The sequence below is a fragment of the Macrotis lagotis genome, chromosome X, assembly GCF_037893015.1.
Source record: "Macrotis lagotis isolate mMagLag1 chromosome X, bilby.v1.9.chrom.fasta, whole genome shotgun sequence".
In the NCBI taxonomy this organism is placed as follows: domain Eukaryota; kingdom Metazoa; phylum Chordata; class Mammalia; order Peramelemorphia; family Peramelidae; genus Macrotis; species Macrotis lagotis.
In genome coordinates this window covers 539,335,571-539,362,941 of record NC_133666.1, presented here as the reverse complement: position 1 = coordinate 539,362,941, position 27,371 = coordinate 539,335,571, and the positions used below count along the sequence as shown (strand labels likewise).

Sequence of the window (27,371 nt, the reverse complement as noted above, 5' to 3'; positions counted from 1 at the left end):
ACACTTAAAATTGCATGTTTGTTTTTCACTTTTATCCTTTCTTCCATAAAAATTATGCATCTTTATGCTTATTTTAAGCTCTCCGGAGAATTTTTGGGCAATAGGCTTAACTAAGTGCATGTATTTGAACTACAAGAATATACTTTATTCTTCATAATATTGGGAGCATAGACTCGAAGTGACATGATCAGGGAGAAGTAGAATGACATTAATGTCAACTTTCCAGATGATACTTTGGAAAAGAGTAAAATTTTAATCAATGGTCGTAGGATTTGTTCCCTTAATATAAAAGAATAAATGCAACTGTGCATTATGAAAGTTTAGAAAATCATAGAGTTTATAGAGTTAAAAATACTAAATTATTCAGGCAAAAGGAAGGATTTATAATTTAAGAGACATATTAATGTAGCTATTTCCTACTCTTAAAATCATCCCTTTGTTTCTTTGAATGTCTAAATACAATCTAGCACAAACTATAAATTGTAAATGAACCAAGTAATTTACATATATCAAATCACATCAAGTCTCATTGGAAAACCAATGACTTCTATTTTTTAAAATTTTTTTCTTAAACTGTACAATTTACATACATATATTTATTTATTCAAAAAACAGTTATTTAAGGAGATAGGAGAGAATAAAAGTAGAATGAGTAGTGGTTTTAAAGTCAATACTCCCTACTTTGCATTCCAGCCCTCTGGGTTCAATTCAATTAATATTTATTAGGCCCCCTACTATTTATTAGATGCTCTGAAAATAAGGTACAAATAGTAGCAGTCCTGGTGTGAATAATTCAGGATGATCTCAGTTCCAAAACCACCCTGAACATTCCCTTGCTTTGTGACCCTGGGCAAGTCACTTAAACTTTTAGTGTCTTAGTTTTTCCATCTTTAAAATGGAGATAATAATATCCACATTGTAAGGTTGTTGATTTGATCAAATGAATTAACATATATAAGTTCTTTTTGCAAACTTTAAAGAATTCAATAAATACTATTATAATTAACAGGTTGTAAGTACTTCTTTCTGCCCTGGAACTGTGAGGAGAGTCCCTGCTCTGTGATGGCAGTAAGCCCTATTGTGTTTCTGCTCTTCTTCAGGGTACTACAACCCAGATCTAAGTATGGCAAAAGCAAAAGAATCCTACATCAGGGAGGGTAATGAGACCCCTGTAATCTTCCTCTGGCCCCCTTACTGCCCATGGGCTGAGAACTCTGGCAACAACTTCCTCTGCTGATTCATTGCCTTCTGAGATTTGCTTCTGGTCTATTAGGGTTGGGTCTGATCTATTTGAGGTCCACGCTGTACTGTTCTCTACTCTAACATTGGTGCACGAGACCATTCCCGCTGATCTTTCAAGTTTTCCTGAGTTAGAAGATTGTTTTACTCATTATTTAAAGGTATTTGGAGGGGGTTAGGAAGAGCTTGGGGGAGTCCATGCCTTTCCTCCCAATCTTGGCACTGCCTCTGAACCCTAACATCTCCAAGAAAATAGGAAGAGCATGTGGAGGACACCTTGTGTAAATACAAAGAGGTAGAAGACCATTTACTAATTGTATTACTGAGCAAGTTGGTTGAGCTTCAATTTATAGTTTTGAAAAATGGACAAAATAATATTTATTGTACCTATTAATCAAAAATCAATATGTAATTGCTAACTGTATGTGATCTTATAGGCAGAATGTCAGAATGCTGTTGTGAATTTCAATTTTAAAAGCAACATAATAGAAGGAATTATTGCTAATATTATCTAGAATAAAAGTATAGTAGTAATAGTCCCTTAGTTTGAACCCATCTAAATCAGTTATTTTCCTTTTAGCAGAGTGGTCAGCTTGATGAAGGAAAAAATATTGGAATGGTCTAGTTTTGTGTTTGACAATGTATGAAAGAATTCACAGAAAGATCAATGCTTTACCCAGTAGAATTTGGGTATACAACCTTTGCTTAAATATCAATATTCTCCCTGGTTCCTGAAATAACTCATTTCATCCCAGACGGCTTTAAAATAATGATGATGATAATAATAATAATAATAATAATAATGATAATAATGATAATGGTGATGATGATGATAGGAATAATAAAGATGAAAATGACAATTAATATACCAAACAAATGTTTTCAAAGTTCTTTATAAATTTTATGTTATTTGATCTTCACAAAAACCCTGAGTAGTGACTGCTTTTATTCTTCACATTTAGAGCAAAATTAGTCCAAGAGAGATTAAGTGACTTACTCAGGGTCATATAGCTAGTATGTATCTGAGGTACTATTCTGACTCAAGGTCAAGAACTTTATCCAAAGCACTGGACTGAATGTGAGAAATCATCTAATCTAATCACTTCATTTTATAGATGGTAAAATGAGACAGAGTGATATGAAATGATTTGTGCATGATACCCACAATTGATTATGTTCTTGTTATTTGAACCCCAAACTGCTGAGTCCTGTACCAGGCTATAATGCCTCCTAATTGTTAGTATGGTTTTGTAATATTGATCCTAACTTTGCTTCTCTATGTCTACCATTCATTGCTTTTAGTTCACCCTTATGAGTCAAAAAACAAACAAACAAACAAGAAACAACAACAAAACCAATTCTGATCTCTTCCAGGAAATAACTCTTTAGACACTTGCACACACCTCTTTTGTCTTCCTAAGGTTAAACATCTCTATTTTCTGGAAGGAACATCTCTAAACATCTCCATTTCCTTCACCTCAACTCAAGTTCTTGTGGCATGAAGTTGAAGCAAATCATTAGCCTAATTGTTTTACTCTTGAATACTATTTAACTTATCAGTGTTTTGGGGTGTCCTTGTACTACAACTCCCTTAATGAGAGCTGAACAACTTTTTTTCTTTTTTTAATGCTATGAAATTTTTTGACAACAATTGATGATTTTGGTTATCTGTTTATGAAAATGACTCTGTAGTGGCTGGTGCAGATGCCAGCCAGTCCTCTCTTCACTTGTTACATGCCTTTGCTATGTTCAGTCCATCAACTTGGCATTAATCTGACATAATCAGAAGGATTTCTATTCTGGCGTGTTTGCTAAATACTTTTTAGCAAACATTATGCTTTTTTCCTTAAAATGAAAAATCCTGCTTTTAGTCACCCTACTATTTTTAGTTCATTGTGTTAATTGAGCCCTTTGACAAAATTGTAGCTCATGAAAGCAGTATATTGCTCTCTATGTGTTACACCTTGATTCTGGTCATTATTTGAATATACTCCAAGCATGTGTGACATAACTCTAGTGAACTTTATAAAAGCCAGATGTTTATTTTTATGTTCACTAGTAATCTGGTCTGAAGAATTATGAGAAAATGACATCAAAGGCATATGGTACAATTGGATTGGAGCAGGGAATAAAGTTATTTAGTGTTCCACCGTGAATATAAATAGATTGAAAAATAAAACAGATTGTCAGAAAATCAGTACAGAAAGTCACTAAACAGTGCAAGTCCTTTTACTCAACTGTACCATTATAGATCTATACCTTGGAGAGATTAAATAGGAAAAGGTCCTATATGTACAAAATTATTTATAAAAGCTCTTTTTCTGATGACAAAAAAAATTGAAAACTAAAACAATTCTCATCATTTGAGAAATTACTGCATAAATTGTGGCATGCGAATATGCTACGATATTATTGTCCTGTAAGAAATAAGGAAATAGATTATTTCAAGGAGACTAGGCTTATAAGAACTGACAGTGAAGTGAGAAGAATAATATAACATTGACAATAAGAAAATGTATAATTTTAAAGGTTTTTATAAACAAATGAAGGAAATAGAACCAGAAGAACAAATCATATAATAACAATAATACTATAAAGAAAATTTGAAAGTCAAAAATACTATTATCACAGAAATAAACATTTAAGATTCCAAAAATCTGTAACAAAGCAACCTACTTCCTGACATAGTGTGATATATTTAGGGTATACAATCACACAAACATGTGTGTATAAATACATATATGTATATATTTTTATAATATGTGTGTTTGAACAAATATGTTATGTGCATATGTGTGTATTTTGTGTGTACATATATGTGTGTGTGTATATATATTACTGGATATTGACATTTCCTTCTTCAGTTCCTTTTACAGATGAGGAATTGAGATTAAAAGAGTTAAAGTTTCCTAGGGTCATATAGCTAAGTGATTGAGGTCAGATTTGAACTCTGAAAGATGAGTCTTCCTAACTCCAGCTGTGCCATGCAGCTGCCTTAAAAAATAATTAAAATAAATTGATTTTCTCTCCCTCTCTTCCTTTAGCCCATTGAGAAAAAAATGCTTATAACAAATACACATAGTGATGTAAACTAAATTCTTTCACTGGCCACATACAAAGGATAGAGTCTCCATATTAAGTTAATCCTAGTTTCAGATACCCAAGCACATTAACTTACTGTACCTCAGAAGTCCTGAGCTAAAGAGATCAACCAGCTTCATCCTTTCTGATAACATCCTTCCTTACATGCACACACTACTACAAGTGGCAGTAGGTTTTTGAAGAATATCTACAAGATTATTCTATAGGCAACTTCATTGATAGAGGAAATAATCATCTAGTCAAAATGGTAGGTTCTCAAAATATTGAGGAGTAAAGAGTGTCCTATATAAATTTATAGATCTCTCTATATATAAATATATTTATTATCTTATGATATCTATCTATCTATCCTTAAGCAAATGAACTGTGGCAGGCTTGTTTGGATATCTTCACTAAGATTGCCCAGGCAGGGATGAGATGAACCTGATAAGAAACAGAATAGGTCAAAGTTCCCAAATGGATCAGAGCTGACCAAACCTATGAGTAATCTTTTAAATTTCAACTGGATAAGACCAGTCTTAGCAAATGTTTTTTTTTATTTAAAAAAATATGAGTAAGGATCATTTTATGATTTTTCTATTCCTCTGTCAAAAGACTTGCAATATGGGGCAGTTAGGTGGCACAGTGGATAGAGCACTGACCCTGGAGTCAGGTGTACCTGAGTTCAAATCCAGCCTCAGACACATAATAATTACTTAGCTGTATGGCCTTGGGCAAGCAACTTAACCCGAATGCCTTGCAAAAAAAATAAAATAACTAAAAAAAAAAAGAGAGACTTGCAATATATTGCTGGACATATACTAGACCCAAATCTTTCCAATTTGTTGAGAACTGCTCAATCTTTTGCTCCATGAGTACCCACAGTTAGCACCTTCTCTCTCTTATTCCATAGAAAGATGAAGTATGAATAAGACTTCTGTGAATAAAGAGATGACAATGTTAAATTTTAAACAAGTGCTCCTCAAAACTGCTCATATTTAAATAATTCTGGAAAACTTTTTGTTTCTATTAACTTTAGAAATATATTGATGGAAGTCCTTCATATTGTGAATTCATAATTAGTTATTAAGGTTAAAAAAACACAAGTAAACCATTACTCTTTTGATATTTTTGATCCGTTAGGTGTCTTAGAGGTCATCTGGTCTTCACTTATCATTGAAATGAGTAAACTAAAAACCTTAAATGAACTAAATTGATATGACTAAGATTAAAATGAACTTTATCTAAAGATGAGTTCCTGATATATTACTTACCAGGAGATAGTTTTGATTGTCAGTTTAGAGAACATATGATGAATTTCACCAGAAAGAATCTGTCTGTGTGTGTGTGTGTGTGTGTGTGTGTGTGTGTGTGTGTGTGTTTGTATTCCTAGATTTTAGGATTAACCAAAAGATTTAAGGAAACCAACCACACTTATTCCCTGGAAAATGTGAATTATTTTGAGTTCTTTTGAAAATCCATATTTACTTGACAAAATGAAATAAATACTCTGATTGGAGGTCACTGTTCATTTGGCATGTTTATATTATTTATCTAATTATTTAGTTACTGTCTCTTATTCTGTATCAGGATTCAGGAAGGTAATATATTTTTCATGTATATTTCATTTTTACTCTATATTTTGTACTAATGTTATATTAATGTAACTTTTAGAAAAGAAAAGAAAATTTTCAAAAATTTTTCAATTTGTCACTTCTTTTTAGTACTCTGATATTAAAATTCTGTTTGTTTTGCTATATCCTACCACTTGGAATTAAATAGGACATGAAATCATATTGTTAACAGAAACCATATGGATTTTAAAGGTATAGGTTTATTCAGGTGAATTTAGTAATACATTTTAAGACAATGCCAGAGAGATGAGTTCTCTCTAATTCTTGGAGGTAGAGCCAAGATGGAGACAGGAGAAGAGCCTCTCCTAGTCGTTTTCTCCATAATATTTCAAAAATATTAAAATTATGACTTGAACTAAATTTTTGAGAGGCAGAACCCACAGAAAGATCCAGTGAGGCAATTCTCCGGACCAAGGTAACCTGGAAAATAGTGGAAAGGCTCCACTCCATGGGATTAGAGGGGCGACCCACCAGAGTGAAGAAACTTCAGCCTCCTGGAGGCAGCCCCAGGGTGCCTGGGATCCAAGGATCATGGCAGCTGGGACAGTTTCCTGACCTACTACCCTGGTTGCACCGGGTACAGATTGGAGGATTGGTAGAGGCGACCTCTGCCAGAGTGAGCTCAGGAAGCCCAGGCCCTCAGGGCAGTTGCCTCAGTCAGTGTGGTCAGCTCAGCAGCTCAGCAGCACAGGCACACAGCAACCCAGATCCAGGAAAGGGAAGCAGGCATGGAGCCTGTAAACAGGAGCCCCCCAGCAACTGAGCCTTGAGTGCTCAGTCCATCGAAGGTAGCGGAGTAGAGGGAGATTTTCAGAGGTCTGTCCTCTGTCCCTGGAACAGGACTCTGGGGCCCTGACCACATTCAGATCCTGATCACAGTCTAGGCCCCCCCCATAGAACAGCCACCCCACCTCAGCCCCATGGCAGAGGGGTGTTCTTGTGGTCATTCACAGATGAGGAGAACAGTCAGAGCTTCATACACTGAGATCCTTGTTGAGGGGCAGTGTCCCAATAATACTCAAAAGCTCAGGGAGCACCCCAAAACCAGGCACAGGCTGGAGAAATGAGTAACAGAGAAAAAAGAGGAACACCATTGAGAAATACATTGTCTATGATCCCAAGAAAGATAAAATATTCAATCTGAAGATGAGGAAGTACAAGCTCCTACATATAAAGACTCCAAGAAAAACAGAAATTAGGCTCAGGCTATGACAGAACTCAAAAAAGATTTTGAAAATCAAAAGATAGAAGAAAAGTTGGGAAAAGAAATGAGAGAGATGCAGGAAAAACCTGAAAAAGAAGTCAGCAGCTTCGTCAAGGAAATCCAAAAAAATGCTGAAGAAAATAGCATGTTAAACATCAGCAGAATGGATAAAACAGTTCAAAAAGTTATTGAGGAGAAGAATGATTTAAAAAGCAGAACTGGCCAGATGGAAAAAGAGATAAGAAAGCTCTCTGAGAAGAACAAATCCTTTAGATGTAAAAGGGAGATAAAGGAAGCTGATGACTTACAAGCAGTCAAGAAACAATACTTTGACACCAAAAGAATGAAAAATTAGAAGAAAATGTGAAGCATCTCATTGAAAAAACAATTGATCTGGAAAACAAATTCAGGAAAGATAATTTAAAAATTATTGTGGTACCTGAAAGTCATGATCAGGAAAAGAGCCTTGACCTCATTTTTAAAGAGTTCCTACAGGAAAATTGCCCTGATATCCTAGAAGCAGAAGGCAAAGTAGAAACTGAGAGAATCCACCAATCTCCCCCAGAAAGAGATCCAAAAAAAAAAAATTACCCCCAGGAATATTATAGCCAAGTTCCAGAACTCCCAAGTCAAAGAGAAAATATTACAAGCAGGCAGAAGAACACAATTCATATATTGTGGACCTGCAATCAGGATTACACAGGATTTAGCAGCAACTACATTAAGGACTCGTAGGGCTTGGAATATAATATTCCAGAAGGCAAAAGAGCTTGGAATACAAACAATAATCAACTACCCAGCAACACTGAACATCCCCTTCCAGGGGAAAAGATGGACTTTCAATGAACCAGGGGAATTTCAATTGTTCCTTTTGAAATAACTTTCAAATACAGGTAAAGCATAGAGAGTGGAGGAGAAGGGTAAAATATGAGGGACTTAATGATGGTGAACTGCATGTATTCCTGCATAGAAAAATGACACTGATAATATTCATATAAAATTTCTCTATTAATAGAGCAGGTAGAAGGAGCTTTTATAGATGAAGCACAGGAGAGAGCTGAATTTGAAGATATAATAGATTGTAAAAATGGAGTCAATGGCTAAAAGGGAAATGTAATGGGAGTAAGAGAAAAGAGAGGTGGAATAAGCTAAGATATTTCATATAATACAATTTTTTATCGCAATGAGCTTTTGCAATGATTTGGAAGGGGGGAAAGTGAGAGGGAATGAGGGAACCTTTGCTCTTATCAGAGGTGTCTAGGAGAGGAAACAGCATTTATCCTCAATGGCGTATAGACATCTAGAGTAAAAAGGAGAGAAGGGGTTCAAGGGGAAGGGGGGGAATGTGAGTGATGGAGGAGAGGATGGACCATGGGGGGAGAGTGGTCAGATATAAAACATTTTCTTTTTTTACTTCTTGCAAGGTGCTTGGATTGGGTGGTCTGTCTGGGACCACGGGGCCAGGTGGTTGCTAAGCCTTAGGTGGTATGTGTACTCAGGGCCTCTTAGCCCCAGGTTTGATCAGTCCACTGTGCCACTCAGCTACCCTACAGCACATGTTAAAAGAGGGACATAGTGAAAGGAGAGAGAAAATATATTACATGGTAGTGGAGAGGTCTGAATGGAGGGAGTTGTGATCAGCAGCAGCAATGGTAGAAAAATATGGAAGTAGATTTTGTGATGGACTTATCCTAAAGAATGTGATCCACCAGAGACAGAGCTGGTAGTGTTGGAACATAGACTGAAGCACATTTTTTCTCTTTACTTTATTTATCATGAGGATCTATATTTGGGAGGAAGAGAGGGTATTCTGTTTACTCTTAAACAAGAATATTTTAGTAATGTATAAAAAATCATTTGCACAAAAATAAAAATAAATAAATTTAAAAAACAGATAAAAGTTCTCTAGGAAACTGGCTTTTAAGACAGATTTTTTTCATAAGAGTTCTTTCTGGAAGAACTATGTTCTTAAAGTTTAATCAATGTATATTTATTTCAGTTATCATAAAACAAGTGTGTTCATTGGCATACCCAGTGTTTAATGTCAATATAATAGATAATTAAAGTAGTAACCCAGTGGGTAAGGTTCTTTTTCAAATGCCCACTAGACTTCACTATCATAATAAATGATAACTATTACAGCAAGAAGACATCACTAAACATTTATTGGATTACCTTCATACGTATAACTCTATACTTAAGTATGACAGAGTAATATAATATGTTGAAACTTCTGCCCCCAAGAAGGTTGTAATATACGTGAGAATATGTAAACATTTAGGATCACTTGTAGAACAATTGACTAATGGATGATAATTAAATACAACAAAATATATGTGCTGAAGGAACTCAGAGTTAGTATTGAATAAAGTTGGATGGCATTAATTATGAATTGTAGTCTAGAAGAACTGGACTTTGAAGAGGGAGATGAATAAGAAGAATTTGGAAATTATATTGAAAAGAATTCTAAAACAGAAACTGAGCAATTTCCTTTAAGTAGCAGAATGAGCAGAATTATTTGTGAGTAGTTAGGAATTCATGAGTAATGATATTGGTGAAATGTACTCAGGTACAAATTGATGGAGAACTGGCATTAAAGGTTAAACAGATGAAGTTAGATTTAATGTAATGAACATCAGAAAGATCCTTCCCTCTATACATTCTTTGGCAATGTAATGGCAAGATGGGAAATATGAGTTGTGAACAGGAAATTTTGGAGAAGGTGGATACTAAAGGCAATGATACTGCCTGAGAAGGTGTAATCATACTCCAATGACAGAGTAGTGGAGAGTGCATACACTAGTCACTAGTCCAGGACTGAGGAAACCTGTCTGATAGTTTTACTTCAGATAATAAATGGCAGTATATCTTGGTAAGTTTAACCTCTCTGTCCTTCAGTTTTTCATTTGTAAAATAAAGATATTATTCAGTTATTCTTCATTCAACCAGAAATCTTCTTCAAATATGTTATTTAATTGGATAATCTCTAAGATCATTATGAGTTTTTAATTTTTTAAGACACCTAGGTTCTTTAACTCTTTAAAGAACTGATTCATTGTTTATGCTTTGCTCATTGCCATTTTTACACGCCTCATAGTACATGAGCAATTATCTTCATTCAGTAAACTACAGCATGAAGTCTGACCCAGTATAATATTGGTCCAGAATGTCCAAAAGAAATAAAATCAAGAAGGCATCTAGGTGGCGAAATGGATTGAGCACTGGTCCTGGATCAGGAGGACCTGAGTTTGAACCCATATACTTAATAATTACCCAGGTGTGTGACATTAGGCAAGTCATTTAATGCAATTGCCTTAGTTAAAAAAATTAATTGTTTTTAAAAAAGAAATAAAATCAAGGAACAAAACTGAGGTGGAGAAAATTATATTGTCTGTTCATTGAGAGACTATATAATACCTATTTAATGACAATTTGTGAGATAAAAAAGTTACTGTTTAAAATGCATCTTATTTGCTCATTTTTTAAGGTTTTTTTGTAAGGCAAATGGGATTAAGTGGCTTGCCCAAGGCCACACAGCTAGGTAATTATTAAGTGTCTGAGGTCAGATTTGAACTCAGGTACTCCTGACTCCATGACTGGTGCTCTATCTACTGCACCACCTAGCCACCCCTTTTGCCCTTATTTAAAAAAAAGTCTGCCACTTAAAATATGTTTCATTTTTTTAAAAGAACATCAAGTCTATTCAACCTTGTAAATGAAAGCTTAATCTAACCTCATCAGGGCACAAAAAGAATCTTTTAATTGCTGTTGTATTCTTTTTTCTCTTTATTTCCTCTTGGGAAATTAAATGTATATTTCATAATTATTGTCAACTTAATTTTATAAAAACGTTTTACACTATAAATACTTAAATGGTCATTTGCTTCTTCTCTTATGCCTTATAATATGCATAACTGCTAAAATATTTTTTCCTGGAGTGTATGTATGTCTGATGAGTTTTTCTGATTAAAAAACCCTATTTAACAAAGGATTATTGGAAATTTTCAGACTCTTGGTTTCTGCTATTAAGGGAAGAAGTCCTATTGGTAGAAATATTTTGTAGAAATATTCTGTCACTCTAAAAGAAAATGCAGAATTGTTTTTCTCCCTTCATTGAAAGGAAATACTGGGCTTCCACTATAGGAATGCTCCTCCTGAGAACATGGAAACAAAACAAAACAGGTAGAATGACAGGAATTTCCTAGAGGAACAGTAATTCTCATTTGTTCTCACATCTTTCCCCTCCTGCTGACACCCTGGAAAATATATAGACTGAGACTGTATGAACATTTTCTAAAGCCAATACACCACAGGCAGTCTGTATGCCTAAAAAAAAAAACTTGACAGTCAGACTGGGGAGAAAGCATAGGGTGGTTTCCTTAGAAAGAATGGATGATGCTACGATTTACCAAAGAAGAACAAGAATGGGTATGCTAGTGCATGATAGAGTCTCTCTGCTTGAAAATTAGTGACAACCAGCTGAGAGAAGCTGATAAAAGATTTATTCTGTAAAACCAGCTTGGGAGGGATTGAAACTATATACTCTTCTCTAATGAAGAATGTGATAAAAGGAAAGCATACTGTAAATCACAAGCTTACAGGTCAGCAGATCAAACCTTCCTTTCTTAAATGATAATAATAATAACTTCTCTTATTGAATACCACAGATGGGTAACTAAAACATAATAAACTCTTAAGAAGATTTCTAGATTTTCCATCCCACTGAGTCTGGCATACACATGATATTAGAGCTTTGGGGTGAAGTTAAGTTTTCTTATAAAATATTTATACAAAATATTACTACAGTGTAGATTTGTACTTGTGACATGATCATTCCATACACAGTTAAATATGATAAATTAAATTCCGCCAGCATGACATTTAGTTATGTCATATTTACTCAAAGGTGATATCATTACATAACTGAATTTTACTCCTTTATCATCTATTTTATATTGAAAAGGATTAGATCTTACATTATAAATTCAGGGAAGCAAAAACCATGCCTAATCTTTAGTCTAAACTCATTATATAGTTTTATTTTGTTCCTATCTAAATCAGTAATCCATATAAGTGAGTGGATGAACTTCGTCTTGGCAAATGAAATGGCTTAGATACATCAGTGGTCTTTGAAAGATCATGGAGAATGAAGAAAATACAACTGATCTGGAGAAAGGAGCATGTTTATATTATTTTTTAAAAATCAAGGGAACAAAGTCTGTAAATTTTAAGTCAGTGAGTATCAATTTGGTTGCTAGAGAAATTGAGAATGGTTCATTAAATTGATGGTTGGTGAATATAAAGAAAAGGGAACAATGAATACATAGAGTCAGTAAGTCTTCACCAAGAGAAGGCCATGCCAAACTAAATCTATTTTCCTTTTTGATGGTGTTATCAAATAATTGAATTAAGGAAATGCTATTGTAACACTATAATTTAATAAATTTTACCAAAACATTTTTTAACACAACCCATGCTATTCTTACACACTGTTGAGACATGTGGCTTAGATAATAATATAATTAGATGGATCCAAGGCACATTGAATGGTCAGACACAATGGGTTATCATTCATGTTTCAATGTCAACCTGGCAGAACATCTCCTATTGACTGTTCCAGGGAATAGTGCTTGACCTTATGTTGTTTGACTTCTTTTACAATGATTTGAATAGCAGAATAGATGGAATGTTCATCAAATATGTTGAATAGAAGAAGTTTATAAAGTTTAATAACACATTGCATGACAGGCAAGATCCAAAAAGATCTGACTGGCTAGATAATCTGACATCTAATAATTTGAAATTTTACAGGAATACATGTAAAGTTTTATGCTTATATTTAGAAATCAACTGAAGAAATACAGAATGAGAGAGTTAGGATTAGATAACAATTTTAATAACATCTGGGTTTTTTGGTATTGTGAAAGCTGAACATGAGATAGTAGTGTGATGGGGCAATAAAATGAAATCTAATCTTCTCTGGCTACATTAAGAAAGAAATAATTCCCAGATTCTGAAAAGAGATCATTCCTTTCTATTCTGCCCTTAACCAGAACATATATTGAGTTATTGAGATCAATTCTGGGTGCCACGGTTTACAAAATACAATGATAGGACAAGATGAATGATGAAAGGCCTTGAGTCCATGCCATATTAAGATCAGGTCAAGAAACTAGGTATATTTAGCTTGAGTATATAATAATAATATTCAAGTATTTGAAAATCTGTCTTGTGAAAGAGAAATTAGATTTCATCTCTTTGATACTACAAGGGAAAAACCAGAAGCAATGGGTTTCTGAAGAAACCCCTGAGAAATTAGATTTAATGTCAGGAAAAATGTCCTAAATTGTCCAATTTCTAAAATTGTAATGAACTTCCTCAAGTGATGATGGATTTTTTTCTCAGCAATCTTCAAGAAGAGAATATGGGAATTCCTTCTTTACATAGGTTGGAATAATTGTTTGCTTCTAACTCAAATCTTATGATTTTCTGAATAACATCTGGAATTTATGTAGCATCTCCAAGTTTGCAAATTGATTTGAATACATGTTAGTATTCTTATGATTTTATTGATGAAGAAACAGGATCAAAGAATAACATGTATATGATTACATTATTATCATGTTTTGGGGTTGGCATCTCTTCAACTTTTCCCAAGAATAACATGAGAGGGGCAGATAAGTGGTAAAGAGGATGCAACATCAATCCTGGAGTCAGGAGCATCTGAGTTTAAATCTAGTCTCAGACAATGGACACTACCTGTGTGACCCTGGGCAAATCACTATAACCCAATTACCACACACACACACACACACACACACACACACATACACACAAACACACAAACACAAATAGAATGACTTGTTAAATTCTACATAGATGTCTACTACATTTTCTTCATGTAAAAATTTAAAATCCTCATCAACAGATTTAAAAGAAGCAAAAAAAAATTAAATGACTCTTCCCTTCCTCTGTTGTTAGAGCTAATTTTGCCCAAGCTTTCTTTATTTGTTTTAACTACTTTTTAAGTACTTGCTTTTGTGCTTCCTACACCAGTCTTATCAGAGGATAATACATATTTTGAAGTCTGTCAGATGTCCTTATTTCCTTTGTCCATGTTTGTATGTCTTTTACAGTTTTAATTTAATTGTTGTCTTAATCTATGTCAATTACTATTTATAGCTCTTCCTTCTAATTTTTCCCTATAGTTCATGAGATACAACTTATTCTGATTTTACTCTTTGGAACCTGGTGTCTCGAGAACTAGACTGCATGTCAAAATATTTCCAGTTTTCCTCTTTCATTTAAGAAATCCTTAACTTCTGTTATTTTTCTTCCATGACTTTCATAATTTCTTCTCCTATATTCACCATCTTCTTGTTGGCAAGAATCAAATTCCAATTATAATTTCTCTTTGTGGCTTTTGAATGATAAACTAAGGCAAGATTTATTTTTTTTGGCAAGGCAGTGGGGTTAAGTAACTTGCCCAAAGCCACAGAGCTAGGTAATTATTAAGTGTCTGAGGCTGGATTTGAACTCAGGTACTCCTGACTCTAGGGCCGGTGCTCTCTCTACTGTGCCACCTAGCCACCCCAAACTAAGGCAAGATTTAAAAAAATTTTCACCTGTTCTGTTTTTGCAGAGAGATTTCCAGCAGGTAGTTGAAGAGTTGAAGTCCCTTGTAACTATATTATGCCATTGTGACACTCTTTTCTAAATTGACCCTTCTTTATTTCCTTGTAGTCTATAATATATTTCAACATCAGTATTACTTATGTTTTTTGCCTCTACAGATGTTCACTCTAAATATGCCTCCATGATTTTCCCCTCTGCTTTCTGTATTCTCTCACATGAACATCTCTTCTTAGTTTATAAGGATACTAGAGCCCTCCTTTGCTCCATTCAGTTTTGAATGCATGTCATATTCCAGGCATGGGTCTCATCCTAACAAATGTTAATGAATCAGTGAATTCAAATTGTCCATCCTTCTTGTTAGTCATATTTTATAATTTTGTATATAAAATTTAGACCATAGGCTTCATTACTGATTTTTTCCTCTGTTTTTATGCACTACAGAATTATTTGAAAGAAAATGTTCTATTTATTTTAAAATGTTCTACAAATTTGAATTAATATCATCACCATTATTCAGAAAACTAGGGAACCTGGATAAAGTGAATATTTTAATAATCCCTTGTCAGTATTCACTAGAAATTTGATATGCTTATGGTTCCAATTTTGAATCAAAATTAATGGTTTAAAAGTTTTAATTATTTTAAAATTAAATCTTTAAATAATTTTAAATTTGTTGCATTAAAATGTTATCATAAGCCTAGACCTTATGGAATATTAGGAATCTTCTATCTCACCCTCTTTAATTTTTTTTTCATAATTTTTCCTGATGAAGAACCTAGACCCAGTGAGAAACAGTGAATTGTCCAATGTCCCAATAACAGAACTGAAATTTGAACCCAGATCTTCTGACTGAAAATCACATCAATTTTTCAATTTACCACACTTACTTTTAGTAAAACCTACTCTAATGAATGAAAAGGAATTTTATGCAATGATTTGATTAAATATGTGTCTATAAATATTCAAACATTCTCACATAATGCAAACTTTTTTGTTTTTAGACTCTTGGTTATCTTCTTCCATGTTACCTTGGACGAGCAATATAACCTCTTTGTACTTCAATTTCTATGTCTATAGATTGAAAGTGTTAAGTTCTATGTTCTTTTTACCTGCAAATATATTGTTCTTTTGTGCTACCTAAATTGGTAGCACAGCCTAGCAGACTATCAGCCTTGGAGACAGGAAGATCTAGTTCAAACTTTAAATATAATACACTCTAGGTATGTGACCTTGGGGAAGTAATTACTTTTCATGGTGTGCAAGAAATTCTGTTAAACTCGTCATTTTGTATAAATTGATCAGTATTGTTGAAAGGAAATGACCATATCAAGAGTATCCAATACCAATTAAATCAAAGAATCTAACAAAAGAAAATGATTCATCCTAAAGGTTATTTATTGATATATTCCAAAGATATATAAAATGCTTTATATCACATTTTTAAAAATATGATATATATATATATAATTATAAATTCTTAAATTAATATTTATATTTTGCACAGGTAACAAATACTGGGTGTTCAAGGATACCACTCTTCAACCAGGTTATCCACATGACTTAATAACTCTTGGAAATGGAATTCCTCCTCATGGCATTGATTCTGCCATTTGGTGGGAAGATGTGGGGAAGACCTACTTCTTCAAGGGTGATAGGTAGGTATATATTTCTCATAATTTATTCCATCTCCACCTTTAAGTAATATTTGAAGAATTTTGAAGAATTTTTTTTCTTCTATTTACTTGCATATATATAGTTGCATACACATACTCATTATTAGGAACCTGGTTATGCTTATGTAAACCATAAAAAGTTACATAAAATTTGAGAGAGATGTTTCATTCAAAGATATTTCAAAATAATTTTCCAAAGAATGCCAAATTTAAATTCTAAGACTATCAAGTGAATGTTATTTCATTATGGTTTTCATTTTGGTTGGATCTGAAGATTCATTAACATGAAAAATGATTATGTTTAATCCATATATGAGTTTCTCATTTAATAAAATCTCTTATAGATACATATTTTTGGGTTTTGTACTCAGTTTTTTTATAACTTTGTACATATTTCTTAGGAAGACTAATGAATTCAAAAAAAAATGATGATCTCTTTTTCCATAAAGTGCTATTAATTTACTTACAGGCAGTAAGACTATGCCAATCTAAACATTATCATAAAAGGTTCTTTTAACTTTTAATATGATTTTCCTTTAGTGCTGCATTCCTTTATATGGCTTGCCATTTGTTTTTTCCCTTTATGTTATTTCCAATATTGTGCTTATGAAGAAAAAATTATTTATTAGACATTACTTCTTTGAGAATATCACTTCCCTTCCCCTAGGAACATCTCTAAAATATAGGATTTGGACAAAATGATTTCTAAGAACCTTTCCAAATCTAAATTTGAGGTTTTTAAAATTCTACTTAGACTAATTCATGGTCATAACATTCAAAATAGCTTGACAAATAGGAAGCTAGCTTTCTTGTTCTGTTCCTACCTTGAGGAAATCACTTACTTTCTCTGGACCTTTGTTACAAAAGACATAATGAACTCTTAAGATACAAGTCTGTTCTAAGTTATAAAAATTTGCTAACTTGATATACATACAGGTTCACAAACAAGAAGTCTGGGCTGAGTAAATTACTTTTAGGCAGAGAACATTTTCTATTTTAAAAAAACTGTTAAATTATTATGAATGTGCTTTTCCATATTTCTCTTAATTACTTCTACTTGATAGACCTAAGTAAACATGTTTTTGTCATTTGAGTGAAATGTAATAATTTGGAATTAAATCCTTATTGATCCAGGGTCAGTTCTGCATTTATGTAAGAAAGCATGACTTCCTGGTGAAAATAATTCATTGATTAAAAATTATTATATGAGGAAAGAATAAATAGCTAAATAATATTCCTTGATGCTTGAAACAGAATTCCTTTTCAAACTGCAAGTGATTGGGAAAAAAGTCAAACTCTATTGAGAACTTTTTTTTTAATCTTGTAATTTGTCTCCTATAATTCAGAAAGTTTATTTCAAAATTTCCTCTGAGTTACTTGTTTTGTACTTTTATATTCCTAAGAAAATAAGTAGAAATCCAACTTTACTCAACAGTGGAAAAAAACTTAAGAGATATTAAATCATAGGCTTCAAATCAAGACCTTGATAAAAATGTACTTAGTAAAGCATTAAAATGAAAGAACTATCCAAAGAAACTTCTATTGATGGGGTAGTTGCTACTTAAAGCCATAAGACTTATAATGATGCTCAGCAGGATATAAGTGCAATACAGTATGGATGTAGAAGAATGAGGAACATAATAAGCCTTGCCGAGATAATTGTGCTATAACTAGATATTGACCACCAGTGGGAGTAAATCCATATCCCACTAAGCTTCTTAGGACATATTATTTATAATGTTTCCCCCCTTAATGGATTGTTAGACTTTAATTCCCCTGCTGATTTTAATTGTATAACTGTGCCCATTCAGGACTAGGTGCAGTAATGTGTTGGATCCTTGCTAGAAAGGGGTAAAATGAAAAAGATTTGAGGGATCTCTGAGAGAACAATATGAACTCCTATTGAGAAAGGGACCATACTTGTGTGAATTACTTAGCATGCACATCAGAATTTTAAATGAAATGTTTTAGATCGTGATTAAAATTATCACTTGGGTACAAAGGGAGAATGACTATCCACATATACAAAAATGTCATGATTTTCTCATTATTTTTCTGAAACCCATGGGTTCAGTGTATATGTTAAATATAGCATATGTTTAGCTAGCAAAAATCAATGCACGGTGTAGACCTGGACAAATTTCTAAGTATTTTTCAGTAACTAGGGGGTGGAGTGAATATTTAGATTTTTTTCATATTTATGGAGCTATAGTTTTTGTTTCTTGAACTGCTACTATTGAGATCAGATCTTGCATTGATCAGAGATTCCGTTGACTTTTTAAAACATATCTCAATTAAATAGTAGAACTTTGAACATAATATTTGTCTTTTGAAATTCTGTTTACATCTATTTGACTTTATTTCCACTTAAAAACATACATGCAGAATTTAAAAATGAAAATAATATGACAAGTTATTAAAATTAAGAAAAGATCATAGGGATTATCCTATCTGGATCATAGAGATTTCCCAGAGTCTTTGCAGCTAATCAGTGTTTTCATGTCAGGATTCAAACCCAAATCCTTAGATTCCAAATTCAGACAACTTTCAATTGCACTACACTGTCTTTCAATAATCTTACTCCTTTTACTTGGTAAATGATTCAGTTTCAAATCCATCTTTATCATGGTTATCATTACTATTATTATTGTCAAATCTTTCACTTTTTTTAGACAAAGATAACTAAAATCAGATACTTTGCAGGATTCCATATAAATTCTATTTACAATAGTCCATTTTTAATCCCCAGTCTAATATTCCCATCAAAAAGGGAAATGAAGTCATGCTGACCTTTGTTTGGCATTCTTTTTCTAGATTTTAATTAATCCATGAAATCCATAATCCATAATCCATAAAATGACAGCTAGATGGCTCAATGGATAGAGCACTGTCCCTGAAGCCAGGAAGACCTGAGTTCATATCCAACCTCAGACATTTATTAGTTGTGTGACCTTAGACAAGTCACTTCACTCTGCCTTGCATCCAGGGCTTTCTCCAGCTGTCTTGATTCATATCTGGCCACTGAACCAAGATGGCCCTGGAGGAGAAAGTAAAGCTGGTGACTTAGCACAGGACCCCCTCGCTTAAATCCAATTCACTTGCTTGTCATTGCATCACTGCCCTGATGTTATGATCTTCTTCAAGAACAAAGGACAAGAGAGCAGCTGGGTGGCACAGTGGATGGAGTACCAACCCAGAGTCAGGAGGACCTGAGTTCAATTCCGGCTCAGACTTAATAATTGCCTGGCTTTGTGGCCTTGGGCAAGTCATTCTTAGCCCTATTACCTTAAATAAAAATAAAATAAATTTAAAAAGAAAATTAAAAAAGAACGAAGGACAAGCATCATCATAAATATATAATTTGCTCAGGAATCAAAGTCAACATCACTCACCTATTTTTTGAAGAGTCTATTCTACCTTTAAAAAAAATCACTTCAACATTTATTATTTCTCCAGTCCTATTGCACTTCCCTTGTTCTTGGTGGTCTGAGAAAGGTCTTCGAAATTGACTCAACTATTGCATGTGACATTTTAAATACACTAAATTATACCTTGTTCTGAATCTGGTGTGAGATCAACAAGGTTGAGTTCTTTATGATACCCTTACTTTGGGTTTCATATTCCTATCTATCTATCTATCATATTCCTATCTATGAGGGGAACCTATACACAAAAGGAAGATGAAAAGCAGAAGAGTTGGTAAATTCAACCAGAGCTGCTGATGGAAAATAGTTCACTAGAAAGTTTTGAGTTTTCCTATAGAGCAGGAGTGGGAAACTTATTTTTTTTTCTGCCAAGGGCCATTTAGATATTCATAATATCAATTGTGAACCAAACAAAATTATGAATTTAAAAAGCCTTATTCTGTGATATTTCATCAAACATTTAATTAATTCACCCCTAAAAAGCTCCTAGATTAATTGAATTTTGAGTCCCATATGAGATTGCCATGACAGCACCTAACTAAATGATTTCAAGGGCTTTTATATGGCCTATAGGTTGTATCTTCCCCACCCCTGCTATAAAAAAGCTTTGAAGAAAGTTTAATGCTCCGACTTCCAGTCCTCTAATCAGAAAGGAAAGGTACCTGAGGTAGTAGAAAAAGTAATGCACCAAAAGGTGAGTCAGTTTTTGAAGTGATGAGATTTCCGGTGATCCTGGGGAGACATAATGTGCCATGAAGTCAAATCAAAGAAGGGTATGTCTTTCAAAGATCATTTACCTTGGCAAAAAAAAGAATCAAAAATAAGAATTAAATAGTTCTTTTCCTGTTATCATTCATAGTCCCATTTGTTTTTATATACCTATCTTTCCCAAGTATCCATCTTTGATTTTCTTCCCGCAGAGCATTCCTTTAAACAACAATAACAACAACAACAACTGAACCTTTTTCAGGCATAGTATTCCTAGCTAATGTCAATCTTGAGATTTGTAATTTTTAATCTAAGACTTTACCATCTTTTTTATCTGCCCTTGCTTTTATTTATATATTTATTTTTCCTTTGAATAATTACTTAGTTTTCCACATTACATGTAAAAGCAATTGTAATAATCATTCTCTTAATTTTGAATTTTCCCTCCTCCCTTAGATGCTGAACAATTTTATGTAGACTATGAATATGCAATTGTGCAAAATATATTGTCATATTAATAATGTTTTGAAAAAAGCACAAAGTGAAACCCCAACAAAAGTTAAAATCAGTTACTTTGATCTGCTTTCAGATTCCATCAATTCTTTCTCTGGAGATGAATATCATTTTTAATCAAAAATACTTTGAAATTGTTGGATCATCTTATTTCTTAGAATAGCAAAGTCTCAGTTTATCATCCTATAATATAGTGGCTTTTCATTCTTATAGACGTGGCATGTGAAAGCTATTTGTGTAGATACTTGTCTCATAATTAAGAAGGAATATTTTGCTCTATAAGGTAAATTGTATAAAACTTTTGTCTTATATCTAATTTTTAAATGACCACATATTTTCTAGCAATTCTATTACTTAATATCATATTTCAGTATAAATTTTATATACGCTTCTTCAGTAACACAATCATTAAAATTCTAATAAAAGTTTTAATGATATTTGTATATTATTTGTCTTATCCACTTTGCCTCTTGTCATTTGTTTTTTCAATTTAGGTACTGGAGGTATAGTGAAGAAATGAAAACCATGGACCCTGGCTATCCAAAACCTATCACAATATGGAAAGGTATCCCAGAATCTCCTCAGGGAGCCTTTGTACACAAAGAAAATGGTATGTCTATACTTTCCATTTAATTAGTTCTCACACTTTTTTTATAGTTCATTGAATTAAAGCAAATAATTGAGGAAAAATAGACCATCGGGGGAAAATACATTACATTTCAATAATCCTTCAAAAGCCTGACTCTCAATCTGCTTTTTCTGCCAAATGGAAATAGACACACATTTATTTATGTGTCTGTGATTGTAGCTATATAAAAGTACTTCTAACGCACACAAGACACACACATACATGTTATATATGTATATATATATATATATGTATATATATATACATATATATATATATATATAAAACAGTGCACATACACACAAACAGAACAAGGGAGAATTCCAAAAGTCTCAGTCTTACTGTAATTTTTAATTATCAAGATAGTGTAGCTTAAAACTACACCATGACTTTTGGAACACTCTCTGTATAAAAAGTTTCCTTCTGTTCCCCAATTATTTTTTATATTCTTATTTATCTGAAATTTTAACCAGCAGTGAGTGTTTTTATTTCTAAGATACACATTTATTGAAATTGTCCTGAAAAGACAACCTCATGCTGTGTACCTACATTTTCTTAAATCTTTTTATAACAAATGGCAGACAATTACAGTTAAATTAAATTAAAAGAGAAAACAATTTTATTTAAAAATTTTAATTCTTCTCTTGTTATTTTATTTGTTGTAATGACATCATTTATAAACAACTATACATTTCTCTTTCTGACTCAAAATATTATTTGTAACTTCTCTAATTTGATTTCACTTGAAGCCCCAAATAGGAGAAAGAAGCATTTTTCCTTCTCTTTTGAAAGATAAATTTCATGAAAGCAAATAGGTGAATCATTATGATCTAAAGTCTAAAATCCTGACTCTGATTTCTTACTTCTTTGTCAAATTTAATAAAATTCTAAAATTTACAAAAAACAAAACAGGAAAAAAAACTACTCCATGAAAGAAGTCCTTAGTCCAGCCTACTGGCCATAACATATCCATGAAATCATATGATCCTTCAAGTGGGACTCAAAGTTCAATAAAATTTAGGAGCTTTTAAGGGTTGAATTAATTGTCTAACCAAATATAGCTCATTGATTTTTAAGTTTAGGCTTTTGGCAGAGAAGAGATAAGGAAAGACTGAAAACTGAAGGTGAGGCATTTTCCTAATTAATATTACAGAAACTCTCCATACCCCACAAATTTTACCATCAAGGTACAAAGTACTGTTGAATCTGAATCACAATCATTAAACTGGTAAGAAAGGGGCTCCTTGTTTTTATATAACCTATATTTCCCAATGTATCCATTCCCTCCACATCTCTCAGAGTTAGACTTTATAAATAGAACAATTTACTCCCCTCACCTGCCATTCTGAAATTGGTTTCCTTCTTCATTCTCATCTTCTCCATGTGCTATCTCACTCAGGTCTTTTAGTTACCAAAAAAATAAAAATAAAAATAAAACAGAAAGGATAAACTAGCATATCAATTTAGAAAAACTAACATAAAAAAGCTTAACATTATTTGAAGCAATCTATAATCATAGACCTACCTTTAAAAAGTTTCAGGAGGAGGTTTTGGAATATCTTAATAATCATGGATTTTATCCCATTTGCCCAATCAATAGTAACATGAGGATGCCTGAACTTAATTTACTCTATGAATTCATTTTTTGGTCAACAGCTTGGCTCCTGTTTTTCTATCTTCTTTTGTTTTACTTGTAATTATAGAATTTCTTCCTTACACTTGATTTTGAGAGAAAAGAACAAGTACTATATAAATTAATGTTTTCCCCTCTTTGGTTTAAAAAGATTTCTCAGAAACAATAAAATTTCACTGTCAAGCAATATTAAATATTGATTGAAACATATGACCTTAGAGTTCAAAGAAACCAAAGAGTTTTCTAATAAGGGTATCATTTATATAGATTTCTTATATATCACCCTGAAAGAGAATTACCACCCTCTTTTAGATGACCAAGAATGATAAAGTATAAAATAATAATTAATAATAATAACAACAAAATATATAGTAATAAAAGTTTTTAGTTTTACATGATTTAGTGATAGCTAAGTGTTAGTGGAAGACCTTAGAACAAATATGATCCCAAATAGTAATGTGTGATCCTGGCAAGTTCCTTAACCTGTGTTTACTTCAGTTTCCTTAAAGGTAAAAAAACGGATAAGAACGGCACCTATTTTATTGGGTTTTGATAAGGATCAAATAAGATAATATTTGTAAAAGTTCTTAGCATAGTGCCTTAGCATAATAGCATACGTAATAAGTTCATCATAAATGATAGCTCTCCTTATCTTTGTTATCTCATTTGATCTTCACAACACAGTACCCTTATCATCACCATTTTTCTGAAGAAGCAACTGAAGGGGCAGCTAGGTGGCATAGTGGATAAAGCACCGGCCTTGGAGTCAGGAGTACCTGGGTTCAAATCTAGTCTCAAACACTTAATAATTGCCTAGCTGTGTGGCCTTGGGCAAGCCACTTAACCGCATTTTCCTTGCAAAAACCTAAAAAAAAAAAAAAAAGCAACTAAAGATGAGAGTTTATTGAGTTGTCCAGAGTTAAACAGTTAGTTAACATCTGTTTTAAAAACTCAGGTTTTCCTGACTCTAAGACCAAGACTAACAAACTGTCTAGATAACATTTAAAGATAGCTATGAAATTAGTGAATAACTTAAGTGTTAGGAAGTTATTTCGTTTTTGTGTATTCAAACTGCCTCCCTTTAACTTCTACCTATTTCACCTAGTTTTGTCTAATATTTGAAGATAACTATCAAATCTCCCTTGAGTTTTTTCTTCAAGTTAAATATTTCCTGTTCCTTCCATCATTGTTAGAATACATAAATTTCAGACCCCTAGTTGCATTTTCTTTTCCTTTTTAGGGATTTTTTTTTGGCAAGGCAATGGGGTTAAGTGGCTTGCCCAAGGCCACACAGCTAGGTAATTATTAAGGGTCTGAAGCTGGATTTGAACTGAGGTACTCCTGACTCCAGGGCCGGTGCTCTATCCACTGTGCCACCTAGCCACCCCTAGTTGCCATTTTCTAGAAGAGTTCTCCTTTTGGGTTTTTTGTTTTGTTTTTTGTGTAAACCTAAGAACTCCTGGTGTGGATAAAACCTTTAGCAGAAATGAAGCATGTTGGTGACTTTCAGAGAAAGACCTTTATTGCTGAGATGTTAAGCAACTTGTCCCTGGCCAAATGGCCCAATATAATCTTTGTAGCAAATCTACCTTGTTGACTTTCACTTGGTTAAAATCCTTTAAAATTTGAACAGAATTTTATGCAATGCTTCAGATAATGTCTGACCAGTACAGATTACATTAAAAGCAGAACTACCACTTACCATGAATTCTATGCATACTTTTTGCTAACACAATCTAAACCCATCAAAATAATTACTAGTATTTATACAGTACTTTCTTTGCAAAGTACCTTATTATTATTATCTCATTTTGTCATCATAACAACTCTAAGAGGTAAAAGCTATTTTTATCTACATTTTGAAGGTAAAGATCATGAATTAAGTAAATGGGTAATCAGGGTCACCCAGTTATTAAGTGTATGAGGTCAAATATGAACTCAGATCTTCCTCACTCCAGGCCCACCCAATGCTTTATCTAATGTATCAACTTAATGCCTGTTATTAGCCTGAAACACATTTGGTTCATTGATCTAACTAAAACTACGGAGTTTCATTTGGAAGGAATCTCAGAGGTTGTCTAGTACAACTCATTTATGTAGAATTTTCTCTTCAACATCAATACTAACAGCCATTCACTCAGGGATCACTTGAGGGTGAATCCCACTTCTTCCAGAGTTTATCTTTTTTATACAAACTCATGCCAAGACTGCCAGTACTGTCAAAATCCCCATTCTTTATCTGTACTCCCACCTTTTGAACTTAAATAGAACAATTTACTCCCTTCCCCCTCCTTTCTAGTATCATTTTGTTGGGTCTAGAATACTGTTTGGTTGAGATTGGTTTCCTTCTTCATTGTCATCTTCTCCATGTGCTATCTCACCCAGCTCTTTTAGCTACAAATTCAATTCATAACACTTTGGTTACTTCAGAAATCTTTTCAGTTAGCCATATTTATATAGAACATCTCTTATGAATTCTAATCTTTGCCATCGGTCTTTGCCATCCAGGGACAATTGAGAGAAAAATCCACGTGGACATAAGTTTGCAATATGTGGAGACAGATTTTGAGCTCCTCCCTCAGATTAGGAACCTTGAGGTTTTCTTTTTTTCTTTTATTATATCCCCAGATCTTTGCAGAGTGTCTGTTATAAGAGTAGGTACTTAACAGTTGCTAATTGACTTACTGACCAAAAAAAAAAAAGGATGATCAGTGAATTTTTGAAAATTTACACTATTAAGCAAGAATAAACAAATACATTAGAAATAAGGCAACACAAATTGAATAGTGATGATAATCAGGGAAGATATTAGAATAGTAGTCATGAACCTATCATTTTGTCCTCTTGTGTCATTCTTTATTTATTAAATATATTTTTTCTCCTTAGCTTTCCTAACAGAAAGTCATAGGAAACAGGAGAAGGAAAATTCAAATTGGTTCAAAGCAGCAAAGTATTTTTTAAGTGAAAACAGTAAGCTTGCAGACCCCTAGGCATACAAAAACAAAAGACTAACTTTCTATATTCAATTTCCGCAGATTTTTTTTTACTTTTTAGAATTCTTAGGCTCCTTTAAAGTTTAACTTAAAGCTTATTTTCCCTAAGTTTTCGTTCTCATTGGTGCTCTCTACACCATTCAAATAAAATTTCATTTACTTCTCTGATTAAATGAATTTCTCTCATGTTTTCCCTCTTTGTGGTACAACCCCCCAATGAAATAAGCTCTTTTAGAGGAAAAGCTTTTTTTTCACTTTGTCTTCATTTGCTTAGCATTTAACACCCTCCACTCTGGATAGTAGTTGGTCAGCATTAAGTAATTACTGAATTACATAAATTATTTGCGAAGGTAGAAAGCATTGGTAATTCCAAATTTCTATTTCATCCATCTAAGGAATTGTTTTTTAAATGACAATTCACTTCACAGAACTAGGCTATCAGAACATTTTTATTAACTTTAGGAAAATATGAGCTCAAATTCTGTCTCAGATACCTACTAATTAATTAGGACTACTGTTATAAAGGTGACTTTTCATTTTTTAGAAATGTGGAGAATGTTAAGATGTTCTGCAACAAAGTTCCTATATATCAAAGTTATTTCCACATTTTCAAAGTAACTTATTCTAGTAGTGGCCCCGTGATCAGATTACAACAAATTCTCTACAGTATATCATTCTTTACATATACTTTTTTCTTCTGGTCCCAATTCATAAAACAATTTCTAAAATACTTGGTTGCCAATATAATAAGGAGCAGAGTTCTTCCTGAATCTTGTCTTTGAAGTATTCTTCATGGTTCAGATCTTCAGTTTTATGAAAAATCATTTCATATATTTATGCTTTAAATATTGCAAATTCTTGAGTTGATAGTAAGAAAATAATGAAGTTGTAGACTCTCTCAAAACAAAACCAAATAACATTTAAAATAGGAATGAAACAAAAACAAAGTTTATATCATCTCTTTCTGCTACCAAGTTTGAAACATTTCATTTCTGGTGTTAATGC

The 27,371-nt window shown here is 33.0% G+C and overlaps 1 protein-coding gene across 1 annotated transcript in view; it reads left to right on the top strand.

Moving 5' to 3' along the window:
* MMP16 (matrix metallopeptidase 16) overlaps positions 1-27,371 on the top strand; it is a 395,619-nt gene that overhangs the window by 353,629 nt on the left and 14,619 nt on the right. Inside the window, exons 8-9 of the mRNA XM_074199650.1 lie at positions 16,298-16,448; positions 21,607-21,722. Of these exons, the coding sequence (XP_074055751.1) occupies positions 16,298-16,448; positions 21,607-21,722 (267 nt within the window). The remainder of the gene's footprint in view (positions 1-16,297; positions 16,449-21,606; positions 21,723-27,371) is intronic.